The sequence below is a fragment of the Lasioglossum baleicum genome, chromosome 12 (assembly GCF_051020765.1).
Source record: "Lasioglossum baleicum chromosome 12, iyLasBale1, whole genome shotgun sequence".
In the NCBI taxonomy this organism is placed as follows: domain Eukaryota; kingdom Metazoa; phylum Arthropoda; class Insecta; order Hymenoptera; family Halictidae; genus Lasioglossum; species Lasioglossum baleicum.
Genome location: NC_134940.1, coordinates 9,242,039 through 9,267,800, shown reverse-complemented (window position 1 = coordinate 9,267,800; position 25,762 = coordinate 9,242,039). Strand labels below are relative to the sequence as shown.

Below are 25,762 nucleotides of genomic sequence, written 5' to 3'. Positions count from 1 at the left end.
GCCGCCAGGTTCGTTGATTAGTTTGTGTGCCGGCTCCATCCCCCGGGATCTGTGCGCCATTGTTCTCGTTTTGTTTCTGATGGTGGTCGAGGTCAGCGAAGTTCTCCGAAAAAAAGTTTATTCTATCCGGAGAGTCGTCGACAGAGATTTTTACCAACACTTCCCGTTTTTTGTTCCGGGAAATATTTTTTAAAACGTGCTTCCCCCGGACCGTCGAGAAAGTTTGGAATAATAGCGCGCGCTTTCCACGCAGAACGAGGTGTTGGTAAATGTACTCGTTGATTTTGTTGAAATACATAACTGCTGCTGGCTCGCTCGGCAGACCGATAATTGCCTTCGGAGCACGGTGTTGAATTAGTTTAACTGTAACACTGTGGATGGTAGACGGGAACCGTCTTACGGGTCGGTCTCGTGTTTTGGAAATGGGTTAATGCCGGCAAATGAACATCATAGTTGTTGATCGTAACATCTGTACGGACTTAATAAAACTCGCAGTCTAATCACCACGATCTTAATAACTGTATAATGAAAAATCTGCGATCAGTTTGATGAGTGCGGTAATGATACTGTTAAAATGGAAGTATAACGAGGCAAAGCCTTGACGATATTTTATAAATATTCTTCTCGATAAGCTGAAAAAATTCTCCGTAGAGACACTAATGACCAGTTAATACCTGTTATTGGAAAAGGGAACAAACTTTAAATTAAAACGATCTGCGGACCGATAAGGATGTTAGTACACAGCTGGAAGTTTATGGGGGAGCATGGTTAGAAAGAAACAGTGAAATAATGCGTTCGGTTGAGATTAATTAGAAAAATTGGCACGTTGGCAGCCCGTTAACTGAAAAACATTGCTCAGAAATTAAGAGGTCCCTCGATCCGAAACGTTATCGCTTACGAAATCTTTGTGCCGGGTAAATTGGGTTAAATGTGTTTGCATGCTCGTGTAACCGCGTGTGCACAATAATTCAAGGCTTAATTGGTGTCACGGTAGGCGAGTGGCCACCGCCGCTGAAATCGTTCGGTTTTCTTTAGCAGAGGACAACTTGTCTTTTCGATTGTGCCGCCGTGAACACATTTTCCATATATCAAAATTAACAATGAAAAATAATCACTACTATTTACCTTCTGTATCTTGCAATTGCTGCACGAATTTTCATATTGAATAATGATCCTTAGTCCAGCTATAAATTCTCCGAATATTTGTTTACTTTATCCGGATATCATTTAACGATAAGCAGAAAATTGATTTTCTTAAAATCGTGATCGTAGCTCGCCGATGAGGAACGCGTTAAGCTGAAATTGTGCATGCTAACCAGTGTGGATTTTTCATTTTACAATTATTGACATATTAAAAATGATTAAGAAACGATTGTACAGATATCTTTAGTACAGCACGCATTACAATGGGAGACGCGCAAAGTCTAAATAAAATCGATCTTGTAATTTTTACAAGAGAACATGTACCAGTTACTTTTAAGGTTCGGTAGGTTTAGCGTTAATAAATAAACATTGCAGCAGCTGGGCTGTCCATGCTAGAATTTGCACGCGCGATTTCTCGAATCGAGTGTTTTTTTCAGTTCTCCAACTACGGGCGAAATTGCAACGCATTTTCGTAATTCGCGATCGTTAAAGATGGCCGATCGGTGTCACGGCTCGCGAGTTGCCCGCTATGGAAGATTCTCCTTTTCTCTGTGTGCTGTAGCTGTTCTCGGCTGACTGCTTGATTATTCGAGGCTTTGAGAATGGTTGGAAAACGCCAGGTAAACACTATCGCCGGAGACGTTTCAGAGGAGAGTCCAGCGTGGTTTTCTTCAGCGGGGTTCTCTTTGATGGTTGTCGCCAGGAAACGTTCATCATTACGCTCCCGCGTTGTCTAATTGAACCTATTCCGCTCTTTTTTCCCCTCCGCGTGCTATCTCGAATTAGCTAAGTGTACACCGTGGCCAGGACAAGGATTTAATCCTTTAACGTTGATTTGCTGTTAGCGGCGGACTAATTACGACCGGGAAACTGGTTCGTCGGCCAGGGAATCGTAACCATCCTCTTTAAAATTAATTCGATCCTGCCTGCCTGTTTTAATTGCTAATGACAGGCATCCAGACGGCGTTGAATTTCGCGAGCGTGGCTTCGACAGCTATCTTTGTTCGGGTTATCGTGTTTTTGCGATGGGAACATGTGCCGACTCGGACAAAGTAGCCGTAATCATGCGCTTTCGTCGTTAGGGTATATGTGGCTCGATGGGCTTGCTTTCTTCTGGGACGAACTGGTTAGATATGGCTTAATAAAACTGGACTTGGAACTATCGTGCAGTAGACGTAAACAGATTGCGTATTTTATTCGAATTTGAAATTATCACGTAGAGAAAACTTGATTTTATTTATTGAACTATTCTTTGTGGGAGTGTACATGTTTACGAGTTAGTTTATCAAAATTGAAATAGGAAAAGGCTTCTTGCCCCTATTAGAAGTTCTAGCAGTAGAAGTGCATTTCATTCGAAGTTTTATAAAAACCGTCACGCAGAGAATTCTTAATTTTATTCATTGAAAAATTCTTCGTGGCAGTGTAGATTTTCATGAATTAATTTCTCAAAATTGTGAAATGCGGAAAAGCTTTCCTGCTTTATTAAAAGTTCTATAATGTTGTAAAGAAGGTAAATAGAGACCAAATGTCTGCAGCTTAGTGATTAAACATAAACATTGTACACGTCAGAATGGCATAATAACTTCGAGCGCATTACCTATGCAACAATCATTTGCAATTCATTGGAAAATATTTTACTACCACCATGACTGACCCGCAAAGTGTATACTCACCCGAGAATTAATTGCTAAATAGTTTAACACAATGGAGATTCTAATCAACGCGATGTTATGGAAAATATTTCCATGAAACTCGCGGTACATTGCGTGTAGAAAAAACCAAATTCCGACCTAGCCGCATTTACATAGTTTTACATATTTATAAACGAAATCAGGCCAGAAATATAACAAACTGGCGATCGATGATGCCATAAAGCTGCGTACAAAATAAAAATTGTATTCATAATTATTAGCCAGTGTAATCAATTTTGCAGTTAACATGGAAGATCCAAGAGCAAAATCCACCATCTTCTATTTCGTTCGAAACAATTAATCCGCGTACAAAACAAAAATTGTATTCATAATTATTAGCCAGTGTAATCAATTTTGCAGTTAACCTAGAAGATTCAAGAGCAAAATTCCCTATTTTTTATTTCACTTGAAATAACGCGAGCCGTGGATCGCATGGTGATCGATAACGCCATTAATCTGCGTACAAAATAAAAATTGTATTCATAATTATTAGCCAGTGTAATCAATTTTGCAGTTAACATGGAAGATTCAAGAGCAAAATCCACCGTCTTCTATTTCGTTCGAGACAACGCGTGCCGTGGAATCGAAAACTCGATGCTCGATTTGGGCCTCGTTAGCCCCCAATTTCGGTGCTGAAACAATGGCAGCCCGGAACCGTGTCTCTGCTGGTGTTCTAATCGGTGTCCCGGTGACATTTTCACCCCCTCGTTCCGAAAGATGCTTGTAGGGCTGAATTTCTCTAAGAAACCCCCTCTTGAAGTTGTAGGGAGGGGAGAGGGCTAATAAGCGACGCGGAAAGCCGTGCCTCTGGCGTTGAATCGGCTCGTTTCCTCCGGTAGGCAGAATACTAGGCTGCTTCTCTCTCTCTCTTTCTCTCTCTCTCTCTCCTTTCTCCTCTCGTAACACTTTCCAGCCCTCGACCTCGTGGCCGAGGATCGATCCCTGTGACGTAGTGCGTGAGCATGCCTTCGTGGAAAAAACGAAGTGGGGTTGGTTCTCGCGGTGCAAACGGGCGAGGAGGGGGGCAGGGTAGCGAACACGTTAATAACTAATAGAAATGCTCGTCTGTCCCATGTGTACAGGTCGCGGCAAGTGTTACGGTCGAAACGTTAACCCCTTACTCGCTACGATCCTCGCAGAACGACTTTCCGTCGGGCTTGCTAGAGTGCAGGCGATACTTTCCGTCGGTTTACACCTGCAAAATTGCGTTCCGTTGGCGCAAAGTGCCTTGTCTCCTGCGGGGACACACATTATTGCACATACAGGTTTTTATTTTATTTTATCGGAGGAGGGCAGTGAATGGGTTCGTAACGGAAATAGTGTGCGTGGATTTGGAATTAAATGTCGGGTTGATTTTTAAATAATTTCTGTTTGTTTTATTTATGGGGATGAATTAAATGTTGGGTTGATTTTTTAGTCACTTCTAATTAGGTTTTATTTGTGGATGTAGAATTAAATGTTGGATTGATTCTTAAATAATTTCAGTTTGAGTTTTATTTATGGGAATTAATTAAATGTTGGGTTGATTTTTTCGTCACTTCTGTGTTAGTTTCATTTGTGGATGTAGAATTAAATGTCGGGTTGATTTTTTAAAATAATTTCTGTTTCACTTCTATTTGCCAATAATGTAAACAATTTTTTGAGACCCTTGAGTACAAGAATGTTCGAGTACAAGAGTCTTGAATGTGCAAGTTTACAAGTACAATTTTGTGTTAATCCTCATTAACCTCTGGAAACAAACTCATTACATTAAAATAGCGAATTTAATCGTTATTTTTAAACTGGCTCGTAGAAATTGTTTCAGAATATCCGACACGCACAGTCGAACACCCTACACATTCGCCGTTATTTGGCATGACCTCTTGACATTTGTCAGACAGCTCGAGTAAGCAATTAGCATGATAAATGGTATCGTTACGGAAGCAAATTATTTTTGACTCGATCTGACATCATATTGAATCAAATGAATGAATAATTACAGGACTTCTGGCAAATATTTGTCAACCAACACAGAAGTACGAAAAATGATTTTCCCTGATATCCAATAGATTTTCTGGAGCTACTTTCGACAGAGGAATTATTTAAATTGATTTACAGAATGCGACGTGCAGCTGCATAAAAACCGACACGATGACGTGGATTCCTGAGAGGTGGATTTAAAGTAAATTTACTTCAGATGTCAGAACATGAGATTTTGCCAGAGAGTACATTGTGAACATGTGGTATACATATATGCATACAGTAGGGCTCCATTTTTATGAACCCCAGGGACGAGAGCAGTTCGTGTAACTGACAGCAGCAGACTGAAAAGTAGTTCACATAGCGTGTGAGTCGTTCATAGAATTTCACCTAATTCTCGTCGGTAGCTGTGACTTTTCATTCAAATAATTCTGATAAGTGAATTTCGTGAAACATTTCATGTTGGAGTTTAGTTAATTTAACTGTGACACCTCAAAGGCTTATCTTTTCGAATATTGTTCTACTGTAGTTCTACTGTGACTATTAGGTTCAAAGGAACGTTCTGTCGTGTTCGAAATGAGCAGGTCATTTTGCTAGTAAATCAAAAATACACGTTGCTAGTGAGTCATTGGGAAACAGGAATTGGAAATAATGGAAATGATATCATTGAATAATATTAAACATACATTCTTATGAATTCATTCAAATGTTTTCTTTAAAACACGACAGAACTTTCTCACCAACCCAATATTTGCATTGTCGTAGAATTTATTTAGTCAAGGGGTGTCTTCTCATGTAAGGACTAGGTCCCTCAAAGAACGATAGCCCTAGGTCATCCCCAAATCGTGAACTTATGAAACCCAAGAGCGCTTCTGTTTGACTGTTTGTGGGGGAGGCGCCATATTTGTTTCATCGGCAGTATGTTCGGGGCCAAATCTATAGCAAGGTAAACACAGTTGGAATATAACCAGGAGCCATTTACAAGCCTTGATAAAAGGGAAAAGAAATCTAGCCACCCCTAAATGAAATTCAATTTTCTTTAAATTGTACCTAGTATATGCAGTAACGTTAAAGGAGGGCGGTATGAATGAGTTCAATTTGAAAGAGGAGTGCTCCGTAAATGCTATAACTCTCCAACAAATCGTAGTACAGCTGAACCATTCGTATTTGGCGTCCGTCTGTCGCGAAACCACCCCCATCGACCTCTTATCGTTCCCCTGATTTATGGCTGGAACAGTCGAAGACGACGTTCCATGAAATTACCAGGCGATTCTTAAAACGTGCACCCCCTTTGCCGAAGATGAAGTCTGTCCTCCCCCTTTCTGGGGCTGGCTTTGAGAGATAAGGGTTGCTTCCGGGGGGGGGGGGGTTGAAGACTGACAATGAGATTGGGGGGCGTAGAGCCGCGTAGAGGTTGTTTGAAGGTTATCAGCCCTCCCTTAATGGATTTATTGGTTTCGTGGCGGTCATGATGGATGTTCCACCCTCTTTCCACCCGAATTGGGGTTGGTTTTTTTAGATGTCTCCGCGTGTCCCATCTGAATTGGTTTATCCATTATTTTCTTACATTCGTAATTTAATATGATCCAAGAGTAAAGCAAATAATGAAAACTGTAGACGGAAATTTATATTCGATCTATTTTAAAAATAATTGTTGTACATATACAAAAAGATTGTGTATCTTTAGGTTCAACGATTTCTCACACATTCCCCAGTGTCAGCGAGCTGAAGTTCGAGTTTCCCCCTAACAAAAGTTGTTTCGTTATAACGTGGCTTACGTGGCTCACATTCTGAGGCTAACTGTGCGCGATAAGCAACGTTTTCCCGGTGTTCGTCGGTGAATTTAGTGCTTGCACGATGAGAAGTAATGCGACCGAAGCGAGCTTCCGGGACAGTTACTCGAACTTTATGATAGTGTGAGATCACTGCCACTCGCGCCACCCTTATAGATGCTTGTGGTACCTCGCCTTGCCTCGCGGTATCATGAATCTTCACCTTTAGCCTGCTGTCTTCATTCTTCAGAATTTTATCGAGTTTATCTGTCCTGTTACAGAAATGTAACTTTATTGCTGCATTAGGTTTATCGCGGACATCGAAGCGCCATTACGGATTTTACGCGCTCTCGGTTTTCCCTGATAAATAAGTACATGGCGCCAGAACAGTTATTTTTGCCGTTTGAGATTGTATTAAATTTATGTTTCATGTAAAAGTTAAAGCGCTAATCAAAATTTGTTTCATTCGAAGTTGTCCATATCACAACAATTTTGTGAATATTCTTTTACGTTATCTGAAAATAATTTACATCGAGATGATTTTTATTAGCTGTGCAAGTTTATTGCAAACGTGTCGAAGTATCGTAGAATGCACGAATGAATGCAGAACGTATATAGTTGCATAAATGATGATTGAAAAATTAGTCGGTAGTTGTGTAAGCTAATGATAATTAATAATTACGATGTTTACGGTGGTTTAGGTTGGGCAGGTTCGAGTGCATAATGAAATCGGTGTGCATCGCCGTTGATTAACCCTGTAGCGGGTTCACTCGCACGTGCAGGTGCATTGCAGCTATAGAAACGCACTCGGGCGTTCGTTACTCGGTTTTCTGGCTGCAATATGACGAGCTGTTTGTGTCGTACACGTGTCACGTGAATAACAACCGATTCTGCGAGACTTGGCAAGCGAACCGCGACGAAACTATTGTTCGCATCGACTGTTTTTAATGCGTTATGAACGTCGTTGTTGCGCTTTTCCCTCGAAAACCGCTTTCCCTGGAAACACGTTGATCCCCGACCTTGTCCCACCGGGAGCTGCACAAGTTTCATAGTTTAATAATGCACCCCTCGAGCTCCTCTCCTTACCCGTCTTAATAGCTTACCGCTTAAGATAAAAATTTATGCTGTATTCTTTCTGGAACCACGGAAAACTTTTCTGGCTATTTATGCTTCCATCCAGGCCGCTCGAAGATTAATCTAAATATTCACTGACAATCTCTCAACCTAAATCTTGGATCGGCTGCTCAATGTTTCCACTAAATCTGTCAATCTCCAAGCGAAAGGTTACCGGAAGTCGGTCGGAAAGTGGGAAAAGCTCCACCAGTATTTTTACACCTCACGGAATGGTGTCTTTCGCGCGGCTGCGGGCGAGCTTCGCGTGATAAGGGTCCATAGCGAATTTACATCATGCTTCTGCAATAGCGATACCGGAATGTCTGTGTTCCATCGAAGGAATTTGCGGGAGACGATCAAATGAAATTGTACAGAATTTTATAAAAGGGCACAATGGTTAAAAAGCAACCACGAAGCCTCAAGACAGTAAACAATTCTAGTCTTTCAGAACTAATCATTGAATTCATCGAAGAAAATTCAGGTCTAGAAAAATAATTTATGCTCACATCGACTGATTAAATCGCTCCTGTGTTCCTAGCATTACGACAAGGGTTAAATTAAAAAAATGGCACGAAGGCCACGAAACACTATAGAGGATCAATATCTGCAACATTCTACTTCTTTGCAATTCAACATTGAATTAATCGAAAGATTGATTTGATGTGATTGATATACTTTCTATGGAAAGATGGATACGAATGAAAACACAGATTCAAAACATGGCACAATGTTTGAAAAGCAACCACAAGGGAAGAGAGAAGTTCAGGTCTTGAAAAATAATTTATGCTCGCATCGAGTGATTACATCGCTCCTGTGTTTCCAGTATTACGAAAGGGTCGAATTAAAAAATGGCACGAAGGTCTACATTTCTGCAATTCGACATTGAGTGAAAATAGATCATATCCAGACTTGATTGATCACTTCCTGTGGAAAGGTGGATACGAATCCAAACACGGATTCAGAAAATGGCACAAGGCTCAAAGAATAAGAACAACACATTGTTCGTTTCCAACTTCTCGCTCTCAGAACAGGAAAAGCAACATAGTCCGATCCTTAGGGTTCTCCAGTCATGTTCAGGAGACCTGGTGGGCCAGAGTGCACGAAAGGAGGTTAGCCGTCGAACGCAAAATTAGCCCTATCTGGCATCAGCGTCCGTGCAACAGGCGGCGAACAACGCGCCCGTCGATATCGCAACGAGCGAATTGTTTACCTGGAAAAAGAGTGCTTGTGTGCAGAAAAAAAATGACCAAGGTCCTTTTCGCAACGCGATTAGCCTTAATATACGATAATGTCGCGTGATTTCCTACGACCGTCCTATCGGTCTCTTCGATCAGCAGTCCACGGAGCATGTAGCAGTAGCTCGCGCTTTTACCATTCTCCGGCCTGTTTCCCTTCAATATTTCACTGGGCGGCCGGTAATCTAGCTTCACTTAGACTCTTTCTTAACGTTTCTTAATTCGATATCTCGACGGTGCCGGCGCTATGTTTGTTCACGGATATCGCCGGGGCGAGAGAGGGGTAAACGCTACTGGGACAGATCGGAACTGTCCCATTGATCCGCGCACACGCTAACCCCCTGAATACACGTGATTCTGTCACGCTAACCGGCACGGGAAATTGGATTCGATCCTTCTGTTCCGTTTAAACCTCCCTCTCGACGCTCGACGTCGCCTGGATCCGACAGGATTTTTTCCCCTCGTTCCTCTAACTCTGCGCCGGACACTGCTTGGAACAGATCTTTTTTCCGAGGGTCGCAGGCGTTTGCGACAACTGTTATTATCGGATTTGGGGATGGGAGAAGTGTAACGATTTTCAGAGACACTCGGTACATTTTCAACCGCCGTAGGTAACCTGGGTCTGACGTCCGGATCGAAATTTTACTCTTGAATTTCTTTCTAATCGATATTTATATTTTTGTATATTATAAAATGTAGACTTCAATACGTACTCCAGTATTCTTTAAAAGTTTTGCAAGCCTATTCATAAAGGTTAAGGATGAAAATCATTGGAATAATAAAAGTAGAAAATTGGGAGAAGTATAACGATTTTTAGAAACACCCGGTATATTTTCACCCCCTGTAGGCAACCTGGCTCGAATTGCTTTTCAATATTTATTTTTTGAATATTTTTAGATCTGCAAACCTATTCATGAAGCTTAAGGACGTTTGAAAATCATCAGAGAAACACAAATAGAAAATTTAATAAACCGTGCCACAGCGTTAGACCCAAATTACTGAAATCCATCGCCTCGATCTCGCTTCTAAAATCGTATCATTAAATCTTAATCGTCTCTCTGTGCCTCCACAAATTCTAAAACCCTTATAAAAATTTAGGTCACCGTCAGTCTGCAGCGAAGAGTCACGACCTTGGAGCACTCACCTCAAGCCCTCGGTCTCAATATTCGTACCCCTAAATCATCCCCTGAATTCTCCATCGTTTCCACGTGCGCCAAGCAATCAGCGCGCCACCATGATTTGTGTACGCCTGTACACATTCTGCGCATTATGCGCGCGCGAATAGGCCTGTCCCCGGGAGTATAGTCGGTGCGGTGGTTCACGCGTTCGCTGCACGTGGTGTAGTTTCCCGGGTGCATATGTAACGTTGCGACGTTGCTTGCCACGCAATGCAGTGGCGACTGGTTGCTGGTCACGTCAGCGTGATCCCTAAATGGCGGCCGTGCACGAATTCTCTCGAGCGGGGTGGAGAAAAGAAACACCGAAGGAGAAAAAATTCCGATGGTAAAAGGAAAGAAAAACCGTCGTTGGCGAAGGGTGGAGAGGGGGTTGAAGAGCCGAAGTAAAAGTCGACGCAGGGAAAAAGGCCAAGGAAAACGGGCCGCAGTGAATTTTACTAGCTGGGGCCATGGTTCCTCCCGCTCTTGAGGCGTTCTCGGAGCCGAGTTTCAGTTGCAGCCGCGCGCAGCTTTCTCGCGTGGAATTAATTCCGACGAGCGAGCCCAACTCGGCGAAAATTACTCCTTAATGCGACGGAAACGTTCGCGAGCGCCCGCTTGAAATATTCAGAAGCGTTCGGGGCCGACTTCCAGACTCTGCTGATCTGTGGACGCCATTTTTACGGGACGTACCTCGCACTCGTGCTCCTGCCACGTTTCTTGGTCCACTCGACTGGAAACACTCCGATAAGCTAATCGCTGATAAACCAGCCACCGTTATTATTTTCTGCGTCATTGTCTCGCGTCGATGCCGGGGATGTTTTATGGAAATTATACTCCGCTTGCTTGCCTTCAACTTACCTGTGTCTTCAGGGTCTTAGCAGCCTTTGGGAAGCTGTGGCTCGCGTAGCTTGTTTGTTTGTTCTTGTGCTCTGGTATTGTTTCAGGGTTTTAGGGTCTGGGTTGCTGACCTTTGCTTTTCATCTACCTGGTGAACTTACTGGATGTCGATTATTCTAACAATTTTTATATTCTCCAAACGATCAGTTATTTTAATTTTATTATTAATGTATTTTGTTGCTGTTTTAAAATTATACTGTGTTGGAATAGATTCTGTGTAACAGTGGACTAGACCAGACCTTTGGTTTTCATCCCCTTGACGAACTTGCTTGAAGTGATCGGTTCTTTTAATTTTTTTATTGTTATACTGGTACTTTGTATTTATAGCTTGTTGCTCTTTTAAAATGATACTGTGTTGAAACATATTTAACAGTGAACAATCACAGAATTTTTAAAAGTTCGCAACTTCGATGTTCCTCTATTTTAAAATTGTTTAATCCAGGCTCCGTCGAGTATGTTTGTTGCATGCATTTACTGGCTTGTGACAGCTGACGGGGATTTCCTTCGTCCGGGAAATGTTTTCCAGCGTTTTCTGAATATGGATGCACCGCGTTAACGGAAGTTCCGCCATTAACGCGGGGCCCTCGATAGCGTTAAATTATTCCAATTTGATGCAGTACTTAATTAATAAAAGCAGACGTTTCCTCGCAAACATTTTACAACGGAAACCGTGTCTACAGATAACATCAGAGGAACGGTGCGCAACGAGAAGTAAGCGTTACGAGCGCGCACCCAGAGGTTCCTTATCAAATTAAGCCCCTCCATTAAATCAGCAAACGTGATTCCGGGAATTGGTGTTTAATTGACAGAGCGACTGTACTGAAAAGTTAGGGACCCGCTCGGCCAGAACTAACCTAATATGTTATGTCATAACAAGCCGTGTCACGAACGATCTTCGCAGCGCGAGATATTGATAACGAAATTACATAGACATGTATGCCGTATGAAAAACTTCCTTTCCCCTGTTTCGTGTTCAGTCGTTATTTTGCTTTGATTTACGAACTGAAATATCCTCGAGAACTGAATGAACAGAATGAATGAAGTTAATAAGATCAGAGAACGGAACTAATTATTCCCAGTTAGGGAGAAGAGGGAGGGTGAAAGTCTAATAAAAAAGAACTTACCGCTGTCATGTGAATTATTTTGATTCATGCCAACTGATTTCACTAGTCATTTTCGTGTTATACCTTTTGCCTCTTCACGAATTAATTTCTATCGATATTCCAGCATAATTTGTTGCGTGGGAAGCTGCATAATAATGAATGAAATCAACCGTCCCACCTTCATTTGCATGGTCGGATTGGGAAAACAATGGCAAACAGAAAATTATCTAAAATTGCCAATTTTTTAAATTGCATATTACCAACTTAGAAATGTCAAATAATTTGTTAATTGTCATGTACATTACTTATGAAGTGCGCCACAATTTATGTATTTATTGGTATACTTTTTTTAGAAATATATTTTGAAGTGTGTCACTTTTCTTATGGTTGAACGATACGCGTTTATGCGAAAACATGATCGTCGATCGAGCGGTGGGCGGTCTCAATTTCGCGTGGATCTGCTAAGTTCACGTTTCCTCTCCGGCGTATTAATTTAGCGTTGCTTTTACAGGGAAAGTTTCGCCGGAGCGAAATGAATTTTCCCGCGGCCGGGGTTATGAATATTTTCCGCGGACGCACAGTTCTATCGGGTCAAGCTCGGGCCTTCTCCGTTATCCATTCCATTCCGTCAATAAACCAAACGGGAGCGTCGAAAACGGTGCTCGTAGCGACGGGGGAGAAAACCCCTATGCAAAAAATTTCCACCGGTTCTGCTCTCTCGGCAGTTTTGCGTGCCGTTTTCGCCGGGAGCCTCGGCGCGACGTGCATCTAGGCCGACTTCGCCTCCGGGCAAAACGCGCGCGCTCGTCCTACCGCGTTTCCGGTTACGCTTTTCCCGATTTAAAAGGTGTGCGAGATTATGTTTGGAGAACGTTGGAGCGAGAGCGCGGCCGCTGTTTCTCCGCCTGGCGGAAATTCGCGACGCCTTCTTTCGCGTGAGGATTGTAACTATCTCGGAAAAGTGGGATCTTTAGAATTCTGTCTGGGAAGCGCAATAGACTTGTCCTTTTAGATGAGCAAGTTATTTGAAAGCACATGTGCCGGACTGGTTGCAATAATCTTTTTGTTGCGGAATTTTAAAAAATGACTGACCTTCTTCCGGAAGCTGTGAGATTGTTCAGTCTAAAAAAGTCACTCCGCAATGTTCATGAATTCTGCATTTAGAAAATGCTATACGAAGAGAATAGAAAGATTCGAAAGTAATGTAAAATTGTTTCGCTGAATAATTACAAATGGCTGAGTGACAAACTTTCTTCCGGAAGCTTGGAGATTTCTCAGTTTAGAAAGGTTACTCCGCCAAGTTCAAAGATTCTGCTTCAGGAACAATGCTATACAAAAAGAATGAAAAGGTTCGAGAGTAATGTTAAATAGTCTCTTTTAGTGCCCCGTGAAACTGGTGTTGTGAAATCGTAGATCGTTTCTCCGTAGGGAATAAATTCTTTCCCCGTGATAAAACAAAGACCCGGTGACACGATCTCCCGCGGAGTCTCTGGAACGCCAACAAACGTGGCGATCAGGCTTCGGAATGGCGTAAACGAATGAAACGCAGTTAGTCGTCGCCGGGTCGGTGCTAATAAAAGCAGTCCGATCTAAATTACGGTAATTTCCTGGGCGATAAAAATCCGCGGCTTAATAAAGAGAGAATCGGTGGAGCCAGGCGGCAGGCTAGCCAACTGCGCGAAGAAAAAACAAGAAAGCATGCAAGTAACCGCGATCGAAAAAAGAATGCATAGTCGGATAGAGAGGGAAAGGGGGGGGGATCAAAGAGAAAGAGAGAGAGAGAGAGTGGTGAGAAAAGAGGTAGGAAGGGGTCCGATCGAAAGGGCACGCAGTAAAGCGCATAAATAGGCTCGTAAAACGTGGAAAGCATTCGGGCCGATGGTCAAGCATCCAGCCCGCGCGATAGCTATACACGGGTTTTCCTTGGTGTTGGACCGGGGACAGGGGTCTGAGAGGCGAGCAGCCCTTCGAACACACAACACTGCGGCGACTGCAGTAACAATATTTCACGGGCTCCACGGAAAGGGGCATGCCTGACCTCTGTGCACCCTGGTGCAGCCAGGTGCACCGACTGGAGCATACGCGGAGGCGTACGTGGCTCAGGTGTCTCGTAAGCCTCCCGTTCCGAGACGTATGAAGCCGGCGTTTGTAAATATTGAACGTGCCAGACCTATACACACCGAACACCCGCCACCACGCTCTCACGGCGTACATCGTGAGAGATGCAACACCCACGAGATAGGGTCCCCGGGATCCCGTGGAACTTTTTAATCCCACCAATGAAATCATTTTTGCGAACCGCGCGATGGATTTATGCTCTCGCGCCGAGCACTCGCACCTGCGTCGAGTCTTGGGAAATTCAGTGGGCCACTTTTCGTTGGACCTGGTTGCCGGCAAACTCCGGATACCTGAACAAGTTTATTTCATATTCAACACTAACACTTTTACGGGAAAATTGTTGGGTTTTAGTAGTTTTAAGGGGGTAGACTCCTTTTTCCAGGAGTGCAAGGGTGCGGTATTCGTGGTCTCATTTCTCGATAATACAAACACGGGGTTTTGTAGTAGTCGGAAACGCTAAATTAAGATCGATCTAGGGCGCTATCTCCCTCGAAAGTCCAATTTTTTCGTTTACGAGGCGTAATTTGCATTATTCGAAAGCATACAACTGCGCATGTATCTATTTTCATAGCTACGTGCTGCCAAATAATGCAAATTACGCCTCGCAAACGAAAAAATTGGACTTTTGAGGGAGATAGCGCCCAAGATCGATCTTTTATTTAGCGTTTCTAGCAGTGTTGGGCAATAAATAAATTTATTTAAATAAAAATTTAAATAACAAGTTATTTATTCTTTAAGCAGTTCTAAATGAATTATTTAAAATAATAAAGTTAATTGTTATTTACAAATACAATTTCAATTATTATTTGTATAGACAAATAATAAATTAAATTGTAATTTTTTTATTGGCAGCTGGGCCCTTCGGACGGGCCCGACCACTGGCGGTATACCTGAAAAGGTTGCTATAACAGACAAAAAACGCGCACGTGTGTTCATTGTATATAGGAAATACAAGAAATAAGAGAAGACCAAAAACTATTTATTTGATTTCCACCTCAGTCCAAATAATAATCTTTTATTTGCAAATCAGAAATAATAATTTATCTAAATAAAAAGTTTAGTTATTATTTGCAATTAAAATCACACGTTTATTTATTATTTAATTATTTATTATTTAAAATAAAATTTGCCCAACACTGAAAACTGTGAAAAGCCCCGTGTTTGTATTATCGAGAAATGAGAACTCTTGCACTCTGAGCACTCTTGCAATCCTGGAAACGAGTCTACCGCCTTAAAACTAAACCTACCATCACCGGTCGAAACGATCAACTCCACATTTTTTATTGTACAACTAGTGAAATAATAACAATAATTTCATAAGTCTAAATGAAATCAATTTTGTAATTTTTTTAAGGGAACATGTATCAGTTGCTTGGTAGGTTTAGTGTTAATTTACGATCACTGAGACTGTAAAGATGTATCCATGAGGAAGTACTCAACAAATTTATTTGTTTGGGTATATGCTATTTAAAAAATAGCCAGACATTTTTATAGTCACTCAAAAGTTAGTATTTTTAAGGGAGCGGATTTTTTGTCGTCGCATTGATGAACAAGGACAAGTCGTGTAAACTGCTGCAACTGCAGTGCTGTCTTTTAAGCATTGTCACGATTGTTTACTTCGCTCGGAAGTAACAAAGGAGATTTGATCAACGTTCCTGTCGGATGCGTTCGGTAAACACGTAAGAAATAAGTTAATACCTTCAATCCCATAAACACACGAATATTTCTACAGATTCTACTGTGCGTGGGTGTGCTTCATTTGTCACGAATGTACACGGGAATGTACATACATATGTATACTACATATACATAGTATATGAGTCGTTACGATATACAAGCGTCGCGTCGTTTGTTGAATCGGAGCCTTTGTTTTCGACACGTGCATATACACAAGATGTCCGCCAACTGGCAAGTTCGATCGATATAATGGAGACTTTTGCTATCGTTGAATCTGCATTTTTCTCGGATGCACACATTCCACTGTCTCGTAGAATTCTATAAATACTAAATGCACTATTCAATTGTTGGATCGTTTTACCTGTTTAACATTGAGCTGAAATGAGAAAAGAATGAAAACGATTTCAGATAATCCCTATAATACATAAATATGATTGAATCTGGTACAATTATTAGAAACAAATTTAGATAAAATAAACAAGAAAATGATATCTTACAAGATAATGCAATTGAACACGACATGTCGAAACTTTTGCAGTCAGGAATTATAGTTGACTGAATATAATTCTATACTTTATGCATTAATAATATTTGTGAAATTAAATGAAATCGGATGAATACCGAATTAAAAATTGAAAAACGGTATTGACCATGTCGACAAGAATAATTTCCTTTTTGCGGGAAAATATTACCGACCCCCCCCCCCCAGCGGTGGCACGGGATAAAATAACAACGCTCATTCATTAACGCAGCTCGTTAATAAGCAACCCTTGTTTGTAACCGGTGGAGGCCGCGAGAAGATGACCGCAGCTCTATCCGGCTCTCTCTTTCTTTTTCTCTTCCTCTCTCTATCCGTCGAACTCGTGCCTGTGAACCGAGGATTATATTTAGAACGGCAGTCCGCGTTCAATAGAGTCACCATGCCGACAGAGTAATCGTTAATTGACGTGAAAAATTCACCGACGCCGACACACTCGTTCAATCTTCCCCGTGAAATTGTACGATTGGCCTTTTCGATTTCCAAAGCTCGGTTTCATAATCGACGTGTGGCATGCCGCTTAATCCCCTAAGATCATTTACGCTTGCCTCGAAAGTTTTCACTTCTCTCCTCTGGTGTCGCAATCACCTGCGTCAGCGTGGAAAGTTCGCGAAGATTTTCTAATTTCTTCGTTTTTAAAAACTTTGACAATTGCAGTCTCTCAGATTGATTGCCAATTATTATTTTAATTATTCGATCATTAGTCGATTATCATTATTCGAGAATTTCTTAAAATTTAACAAGGTTCAATATTGTTATATTTATAAGGCAACGTTTACCACAGTTACTTTTCAAAAAGTAATTGGCAATTTTCTAATATCAAAATCGATAATTATTCTATTATTAGTATACGACAATTTCTACGAATGTTTATAAGTAGACTGCGAATCTTTATGCTTTTACGAAGAAATCGGTTGGTGAAATATAAAACAGTAAAAGATTTTAAAAATTCAAGAATGTTGTAATGTTGCTTTTAATGTAACAAAATCGTTAAGGGATGAAATAAATTTTTATGTTACTCCTGCTACCCGCAATCAATGCAAAACACTTTTATTTTACATAAAGATCCGCAGTCTATTTATAAGGCAACGTTTACCGGTTACTATTGAAAAAGTAGTTCCAATTTGAACGATGTTTGGACAACCTCACGATTCGCCATGGATCGCAGCAATTTTCCATCAATTTTCCCGGTTGATTTTTCATTCCGCGCCACGCTGTAATGACTGTCGGCAACCATCGTAAAATCATCCGGTCCCTGTGGAAACCGACAATCGTTGACTACCGTTTGCGACGAACCGCAACACCGTTCGTTGGGTAGCAACGGGAGGCCGAATTTACGGGGTTGCGCACCTGTGTCACCTACCGAGGCCGCAGAGCGTTTCCCCTTGCGCCCTTTGCACCCTCCCTGTTCACCGGAAACCGAGCAATTTCCTAAATAGTTGTCGACGGTTGGTTATTCGTGCCGAGACAGCAATCAAACCGGTTTCCTCATCCGCGGGACAGGGCTTGACCCAACCTTGACACTGAGGGGGTAAAGGGGTGGCTTGTTTGCCGTGCGGTGTTGGGCGGGGAGCATGCGAGGGGGGGTGGTTGGCCGACGTGGAAGTTGGACGTACCCAGGGTCTGCAGGTGGCCGGAGAAAGAGGGCAAGAAACAGAAAGGGAGAATAGTTCTAACAACCCCTTTTTTTCTAGGACTGGGAGCCCTTTTCTTGTTTTCTAATGTCCTTGAGGACAGTCAGGGCCCCGCTATTTGCATTTCTCCTGACCGCCTCTTTTCCCGGACTCCCTTCCACTCCTGTTCTTTCCTAAAAGAGGTCTAACAAACCCTGCTAACTACTGAACAATTCATTAACCACATCTGGTACAGTAGTGATCGGATATTGTTTAAACAAATGAATTCTTATGATTTGGCTATATTAAAAAACATTTGAGTATCCTACTCCTTTTGGTTTACGAGATGTTTAAAGAAATGCGGAGAAACGTACCTAAACAGAGAAAGAGAGGAAGCGGCGATTAGGATAACGAAGGGTATTCGAGGGAGGGGTGGCTCGCAGGACAGAATGAAGAAGAAGAGGAAGAATGAAGGTGTCGGTAGGAGGAGCAAAGGGGTTGAAGAGGAAGGGATGATGATGGAAAGCAGGTAACGGACGAAGTGGGAAAGCGTGTATCGTGGACACAGAACGCGCTAGAGCGAAGGAGATGAAGAAGGGTTGAGAGTGGTTCAGAAAGAGATGAAGTTTACCTTGTAGGGGTGATGTCGAGGAGCGAGAGGGGGACATGATGAGGGATAGAGAGGGTAGGAGAGAGTTAGAGGGTGGGTGGAGAAGGAAAGGAAGGCATGCTGTGTGTCCCGTGAGAGGGTGGGGCGATCAATACTGCAGGAAACACCCCCTGAAGCCGGCTTCATTCAGCAGCTCCCTTTCCACCGGTTCCTCGTGCCGCCGACCACTCTAACGGCGCTACTATAGCCGACTATAGTGCCACGCTAAGAGCGCAAGGGGCAACCGCCACGATTGTTTCGAGATAATCGCGCTTTTCGATTTAATCGTGTTAAAAGGATGAAAGGATTCACCGGGGGTAAACGCTTCGCTTTGATTCACCGACGCGGTCTGACCGGGATTCCTTGTTTCTGCTGATCGTGACCTTGACGCGTCGCCTCGAATGTAACGTGAAAGCTTAAATTTATTATAATTATCAGGGTGACAAGATTTTCGTCTAGGCAATTTCATCTTTATTTGAATTCAATATTTTCTACATTAACTGTAAAAAACAGAAGTTAAATGATTAAGTAATTTCTCCTCTCAATCCTTAGCACTCGAATGGCGACTACTAAAAATTACCATACTATTATTTATAACAATTATTACATTACTATACATAGGTACACTTGTTCTCAAAGGGTTGAATGAAATGTTTGACAACGAAGCGGACGGCTCTTCCGGTTTCGGGGGATGGTGTCCCGCTAAACGGGGATGACACTAATCCGAGTTTAATCGCGTTCGGCCGCGTTTCCATCGGAGTATCGTTGATTTCCTAATATCTGAGCCGGCCGTTGTTCACCGGACGATTGTTGCCTGCCGCGTGAATAAATTAACATCGGCCGCCGCGCATCAGGCACGGATGTTCGCGCCGCGGTAACAGCTCGACAAACCGAAAGAACAATGCCGAATAATCTGAAACATCTGGGGATAGTGTGGGAACAATATGCGAATTACAGGGCGCGGTGTGTACGATTCCCGGCCAATTTTTCTGCTTCATCGACGATCGCCATTTTGCTTTGTTCGACAGGGGTGGTTTCTCCTGCTCTATTTGCCGTTGCGCGTCCTCCGTATTTCTCACGCGACTCGGTAATCGTGATATGAATCCGGGGATTGTCAGGGAAAAATGAGAGGCGCAGGAGCAATATCGAAGCCGTGGAAAGAATACAGAAATCTAGAAAGCCGTGTGGGAACTGTGTTAGAGCGATGAAGGAGTTTCAAAATTTTTTAGTGGATGTTCATGTAATATAAAAAAAGTAACACGAGCATTATGGGAAGAATAAAGAACGTAACGAAAGCAGCATAAAGCCAAAGAAAGCAACATGAGTCACAAGAGTAGGCTAAAAAGGTCCATATGGAGCAGCACAGGTCAGACGAGCATTAGTGTGGATTTATAGTGGAGCTGCGAGCATCGATGATAGCGGCGCGGTGAAAAGAGACCAGCATTCGTGACAACATTTCGACACATACTAATGAAAAAGTACATATGTATTTTCTTTGTTTTTCTTTTTTTTTCTTTTTTTTTTCACCGCACAGCTCACCTCGCTGCTCCACTATAAATCCACCCTAATGGAAGTGACTTGAGCAGTATGGGAATCATTCAGACGAGCACTATAGGAGTAACACGAGCACTATGGGAACCACTGAGAAGGTCACGTAAGCTTCGTAAAGATCGAAACCAGCACGAGTCGCAAGAGCGCCACGAAAACTCGATCGGAACCCCTCAGGTCAGGCGAGCACTATGCGAATACGAACGCTATCAGAACAATTTCTCGAACACCGGGGGAATGATTCCCGTAGCGTGGCATTCCGAGCGTGTAAACCCACTTTACCGGGACCGTTTCGTCCCGGAAAACGCACGGTTTCTCTCATAGACCAATTTCCTGTGTCCCGACGGGCGACGACGGAGGCAAGGCGTCGTTTTATTCGAGGAGCACACCCGACTCGCAACCGTCGATCGTTACTTTTCGTATGAATTAAATAGAGAGACTAAGAGAGAGAGAATACAAGGAGCCGCGGTCGATTCGGCGGTCCGGTCAGCGATCGATGGAAACGGAATGAAGCACCGCGTTCGGCTTTGCATACTGTGCATTTACCGCGAACCGGATGACTCCGAAATTTCTTCCGGCGGTAACAGGAGGCTTCCTAACGCTATTAGAACCTGACCGTGCCGGTAATGCTGGGCTTGTTCTAGAAAATCGAGTCGCAGCCGTCGCGACGCGTCCAATCTCTCCACTCGACGCGTCCCGAAGATTAATATTCCGCCCGTGACAGGCTCCGCGAGCGCTCTATGCTCGATTCCGCTCGATTTCGCTCGATTCCACTCGATTCTTTTCGATTTCGAACGACGCATACTGTGGCACTCACTGTAGCCGAAAGCTACCTTTTCAACTTTAATATTTGGTTGTTCCGTATGAAATGTCCGATTTTAGAAGGCAAAATGTGACGAGAAATGTGAAGACAAACTCGTAAAACTACAGGTGGAATCATTTTCATACAAAATTGTAGAAATCCACGCGAAAAATCAGTTTCAGACAAGATTGTAGAAGTCCACGTGAAAAATTATAGAGAAAATTGTGAAAATCCAAGGGAAATAAAATACAACAAAAATTAGTACGATTTTGTTTACAGAATATGTGTGCAGTACATGACTGGAGAATTATATTTTGAAGCTTTGAAGCGCTCCAAAAGAGTGCAACATTGTTGAAAAAGGCAGTTTCAGGAATATTCAGGTTGGAAAATTAACTTGCAGCCGCAGAAAGTCGATTTTCGAGATTACCATGCGAACATCAGCCCGCTATTTACAAGTCGATGCGATAAAATTCGCTCGACGATCGCGTTTTCCACTACGCGGACCGTCATCCTCTCGCGCGTTTAATAATAGAAGTATTTAATATCGGAGCCGCGGTAATGGAAATTGTTGCGAAAAACGGAATTGTACTGCTTGCCTCGGCCGCTTTTCGGTGAAATAGTTTCGGATAACGAACCCGTAACTGTTTAACGGAAATTAGGTTTGTTAGCAGCCAGTTCCCAGTGACTGTTTACACGCGTACGTAGGGTCGTAAAGATTTTTAACAGTGATTCGCACAGTCTGTTCTCTTACGTTTGAGAACTCTAATTGCGCACTTCGAAGTTCCGCAATTTGAGAATCGAGAATGGAAAAAGTAATTGTCTACCTTTCACATTAGGTATGGATTTTGAAGTTGAGCGAATGTTCGCGTGCATTTTACCATATGCCTACGGTGTCCTGTAAATTGTCATACAGTTTGAAGTACGTGTAGTTTCGTACAAGTCGAAAGTTTTTTCATTATGCGCTTCGTTGTTCGTAAAGTTGAATTCGAACATCGATCAGGTGCAGCTGCACTCCAGTGCCGTAAAAGCTTTTCGTATCGTCGTTTTAGTGCGCGTGCACTCGACCGACAGTGGGGCGAAATTTTCTGGAAAATGCTCCCCTTATTTTATTCTGGAAAAAATTTGTCCGTGTTCCAACTACCTTCGCAGATCATTCTACAGAGACTAGTCCAACCAAAAATCCATTAACTACTCTTCAAAAATTTGAATTCACATATAAGTAAAAAAAAAAAACAATTTATTAAAACACATCGAAATAAATTACTTCATTTTTTTAAAATTATTAATTGGGGTAGGGCGGTCAGGATTTTTAGGAAACTTGGAAGAGAATATAAGACAATTTTTTAATGAATGAAATTGATAGTTTTCATCATGGATCAGCCTGGAAACTGAACCCTTGGGGATCCGTGCCAGGGTCCGAGTTGACCCACTTTTACGGAAACATCCTTTAATATTTCAACGTATGGCAGACATTTTAACATGGAAGCATCTTGAGTACGTACCTCGCGAAATGTATCGACGGAATTTCTTAAGTAGCATTTCTGTTTTCAAATTTACCGAATCGCTATTCCTATTTTGCATTCAGCTACACAGCCTAGTGAAATAAATGTGAACCAAACTGCTCGGAAAGAAATAAAAAACTTTTCTGTTCTCACATGTTCACGTTTTAGCGTTTCAAGGTAGAATCGGGTTTCGTCCGTCGCTTTTCCTGCGAGGAAAGGTTCGCGTTGCATTTTACAGTTTGAGCGTCGGCCCCGTGGCTCAGTTTCCGCGGAATCGACCAGAACCGTTGCTCTTGAATACTGAAACGCTCCTATACTCGACGAACAACATTGTACTAGGGCCGTGTTAATAATTCACGGTGGCATTTCGAGGGGGGCTCGCACACATACACACACACACACAGAAACGGTCGCACAGGGTTCTTACACCGCGTGCAAGTTGTTAACACCGTAAACTTATTTGGTTTGACCTCTTAAGAAGCGAACGCGGTCTCACCTCGTACCTTTTCCCCTAGCTCATCTTCATTGGCAGGGACAAGCTAAGCTCCTCTCAACCTTATTCGTTTCGTAACGGACACCAGTCATAATAGACAACACTAACACGTTATTAAGCCGTTTACTCGTGAACTACGGCTCCTTGGTCGCTCGGCTATTATTTAGTCAGCCTAATGTGATTCCGATACCCATCTGCTCTTGTTCTTACGTAAATCGCTCCTAAATAATTGAACAACCTGCTCCCTGCGCGAAACTCGATACTGAAACTCAATTTTGCTTACAGCTCCAGATCGTCCAATCTTACCTCGACAACAAAACCACGTTTTCATTATGTTTCAACGGAATTGTTGAAGTGAAAACTGCTTTATGCGCACCGCGTACACAATGCTGGGCAGCGAATGAGGGAATGTGATTTTTTTTATCTGGTGCATCCATGTTCTACGTAATAATGTGCTGATAGTACGAATGCTATACGTGACGTAATGATCTCACGACGTCCGAGATATTATTCTGTTTCCTCCATAACGATTTCCGTCATGAAACATGAAATGCGATGGAAATACGACGGTATTTCATAATCTATGAAGCCATACCGGCCGGAGAATATTGAAATACCGAAATCAATTTCACGGGACGACGTGCATTAGTTAACATCAGATAAGCATCAGAATGATGCTTGTTGTCGCGTTAACATTCTCGGCTTGCTAAATACGCGGTACACGTGATCTGGGATATAATCGCGAACTCTCGTAAAACCGACGAAAACATGGGTAATTTATGCGGTAATAGTTTTCTCGCTAGTAACAAGCTATTGTACATTCAGCGTGGACATGAAAGTGGCAGTTACAATCTGTATTGGGGAATAAAGACCTCTGGCGCGTCTCTTGTGAAAAAGAAATCCTTGCAGAGCTATTCACATTTTTTCACCCTTCTTGTAATATTAGATGATTGCGTAAGTTCGTGCCCGATTTGAAAATACAATTCAATGGTTACATTTTAAAGAATACAACTTTATTAATCAATTAATTAATTTTCTAATTGTAGAAAATTTAACCATTTTTTAATTTTAATTTAACCCTTCTTTAACCAAACCTTTAACCAATCTTTAAAATTTAACCATTGAATTTTATTTTCAAATCGGTCACGAACTTATGCAATCATCTAATATTTAGACACCCAATTCAACAAATTAAATTTATTTTTCTTGGGTTTTTCTTGGGAAATTTAGAACCCGATTATTATCTCCATTTTTTCAATTTTTCATTTATGTATATCTGTGGTGCAATGATACACCGAAAGTGTTAGCAATAATTTACTGGGTTAAAGGAATATGCTACTCCTACTATAAATATACATAGTTATATTAAAATGATATCATTCCTTCCCCTGTTGGGAGATTACTATTAAAACAAACTCTTGCCAGCTTGGTCACGAAATAAATCACGAGGCAAGATTAATTTTGTGCACGCTACGAAATTGCGCACATAAATATTTTTCAACAAACAGCACTGACGCAGATAAAAATATATACTTTGCGAATGTTGAATTATCGTGTTAGAAGGCAGACCAAAAGTATACAATTTTAAAAAATTTTAATGCTATCCTTCGCATCAATAATATGTGAAATCATAAACGAAATACAATTTTGTGAACAAATATGTTTTATAAAGCAAACTGAAACAAGCCAAACATTTTATAAGATAAACAGAAGGCAATATCACGTTTCACAAAACGCAGAAAAAGAAGTCAAATATTGTACAGTGTATAGAAAGGGAAAATTGATGAATTTTCATTGATGAGGAAGTACGGCGATCTCTGGACAATCGATCTAGAGATCCTCACAGTTTTTCCACAGGATAGGGCCAAGGGACGTCGATGGGCCAGGGCGCGTGCCGTTTATCTAAATCGATTCGCAATAACGCGCGTGAACGGCGGAATAATGAAATTCGTCGAGCGGGAAATTTTCTTATCGCGGGCACGGTCGGGCTGTCCCTGATAAGATCTTCACGTGATACCCCGCGCGCCGGTGTAGAACGATTTTCCCTAGCTCTGGCGTGGTGTGGCGTGGCGATGTCATAATCCCAGCCGGAAACCGGCCATTATCGCCGGAAGAAATTTGAAAGTTCCCTTGCTCCCGTGGTATCGGGCCGCATGCAAACCCGCCCACCACGGGCCGCCGATTTACTCGGCCTCCGGGGGCGGAATTCTCCTCCTACCACGTCAGTGATCCTTCTTGGCGACGTTTACACGCCGAGGGCTGCGGGATCGGGGATTTCGAGACGATAACGTCGACTTTGATCCCACCGAGAGATCATACGCGTCAACATGCTTCGTCAACGCTTCGAATTCCGATCAGAGAATCCCACAAAATCAAATTATTAGACGGTAGACCATCTTGATTATGTTTTCGGGAATTTTCTTCAAGGATAATTGATAAGTGAAAAATTTTGTTTACACCCAATTTTTGTCAGAAATTTTTCTTATTCTTAAACTATTAGGTTGTTGCAATTGAAACGACCGATTTTCACATTTGAAACTTCCCGCCTTTGTAGTTTAGTTTTTCCACGACAGATGGGGTTGAAGTTGTACAATTTGAAAAGTACATATCTCTAACATGAATTTGCGTGTATAAGAATAATCTTATATATATATTGTATAGTATACATGATTCACAAAATCGATTTTCGTTTACCATGGAAAAAAAGGAAATTCGTATAATTTACTTGTACGAGTTCAAACTTGGACAT

The 25,762-nt window shown here is 42.1% G+C and overlaps 1 protein-coding gene across 9 annotated transcripts in view; it reads left to right on the top strand.

Annotated features, from left to right (window-relative positions):
- Dysc (whirlin protein dyschronic) overlaps positions 1 to 25,762 on the top strand; it is a 132,239-nt gene that overhangs the window by 12,210 nt on the left and 94,267 nt on the right. For 7 of the 9 annotated variants that reach the window (XM_076434492.1, XM_076434491.1, XM_076434490.1 and 4 more), the window contains exon 1: positions 18,318 to 18,548. The exons of the other annotated variants lie outside the window; for them this stretch is intronic. In XM_076434492.1, coding sequence (XP_076290607.1) covers positions 18,469 to 18,548 — 80 coding nt within the window. In that variant the 5' untranslated portion in view covers positions 18,318 to 18,468. Of the gene's footprint in view, positions 1 to 18,317; positions 18,549 to 25,762 lie in introns of those variants that run through there. 9 annotated transcript variants of the gene reach the window in all.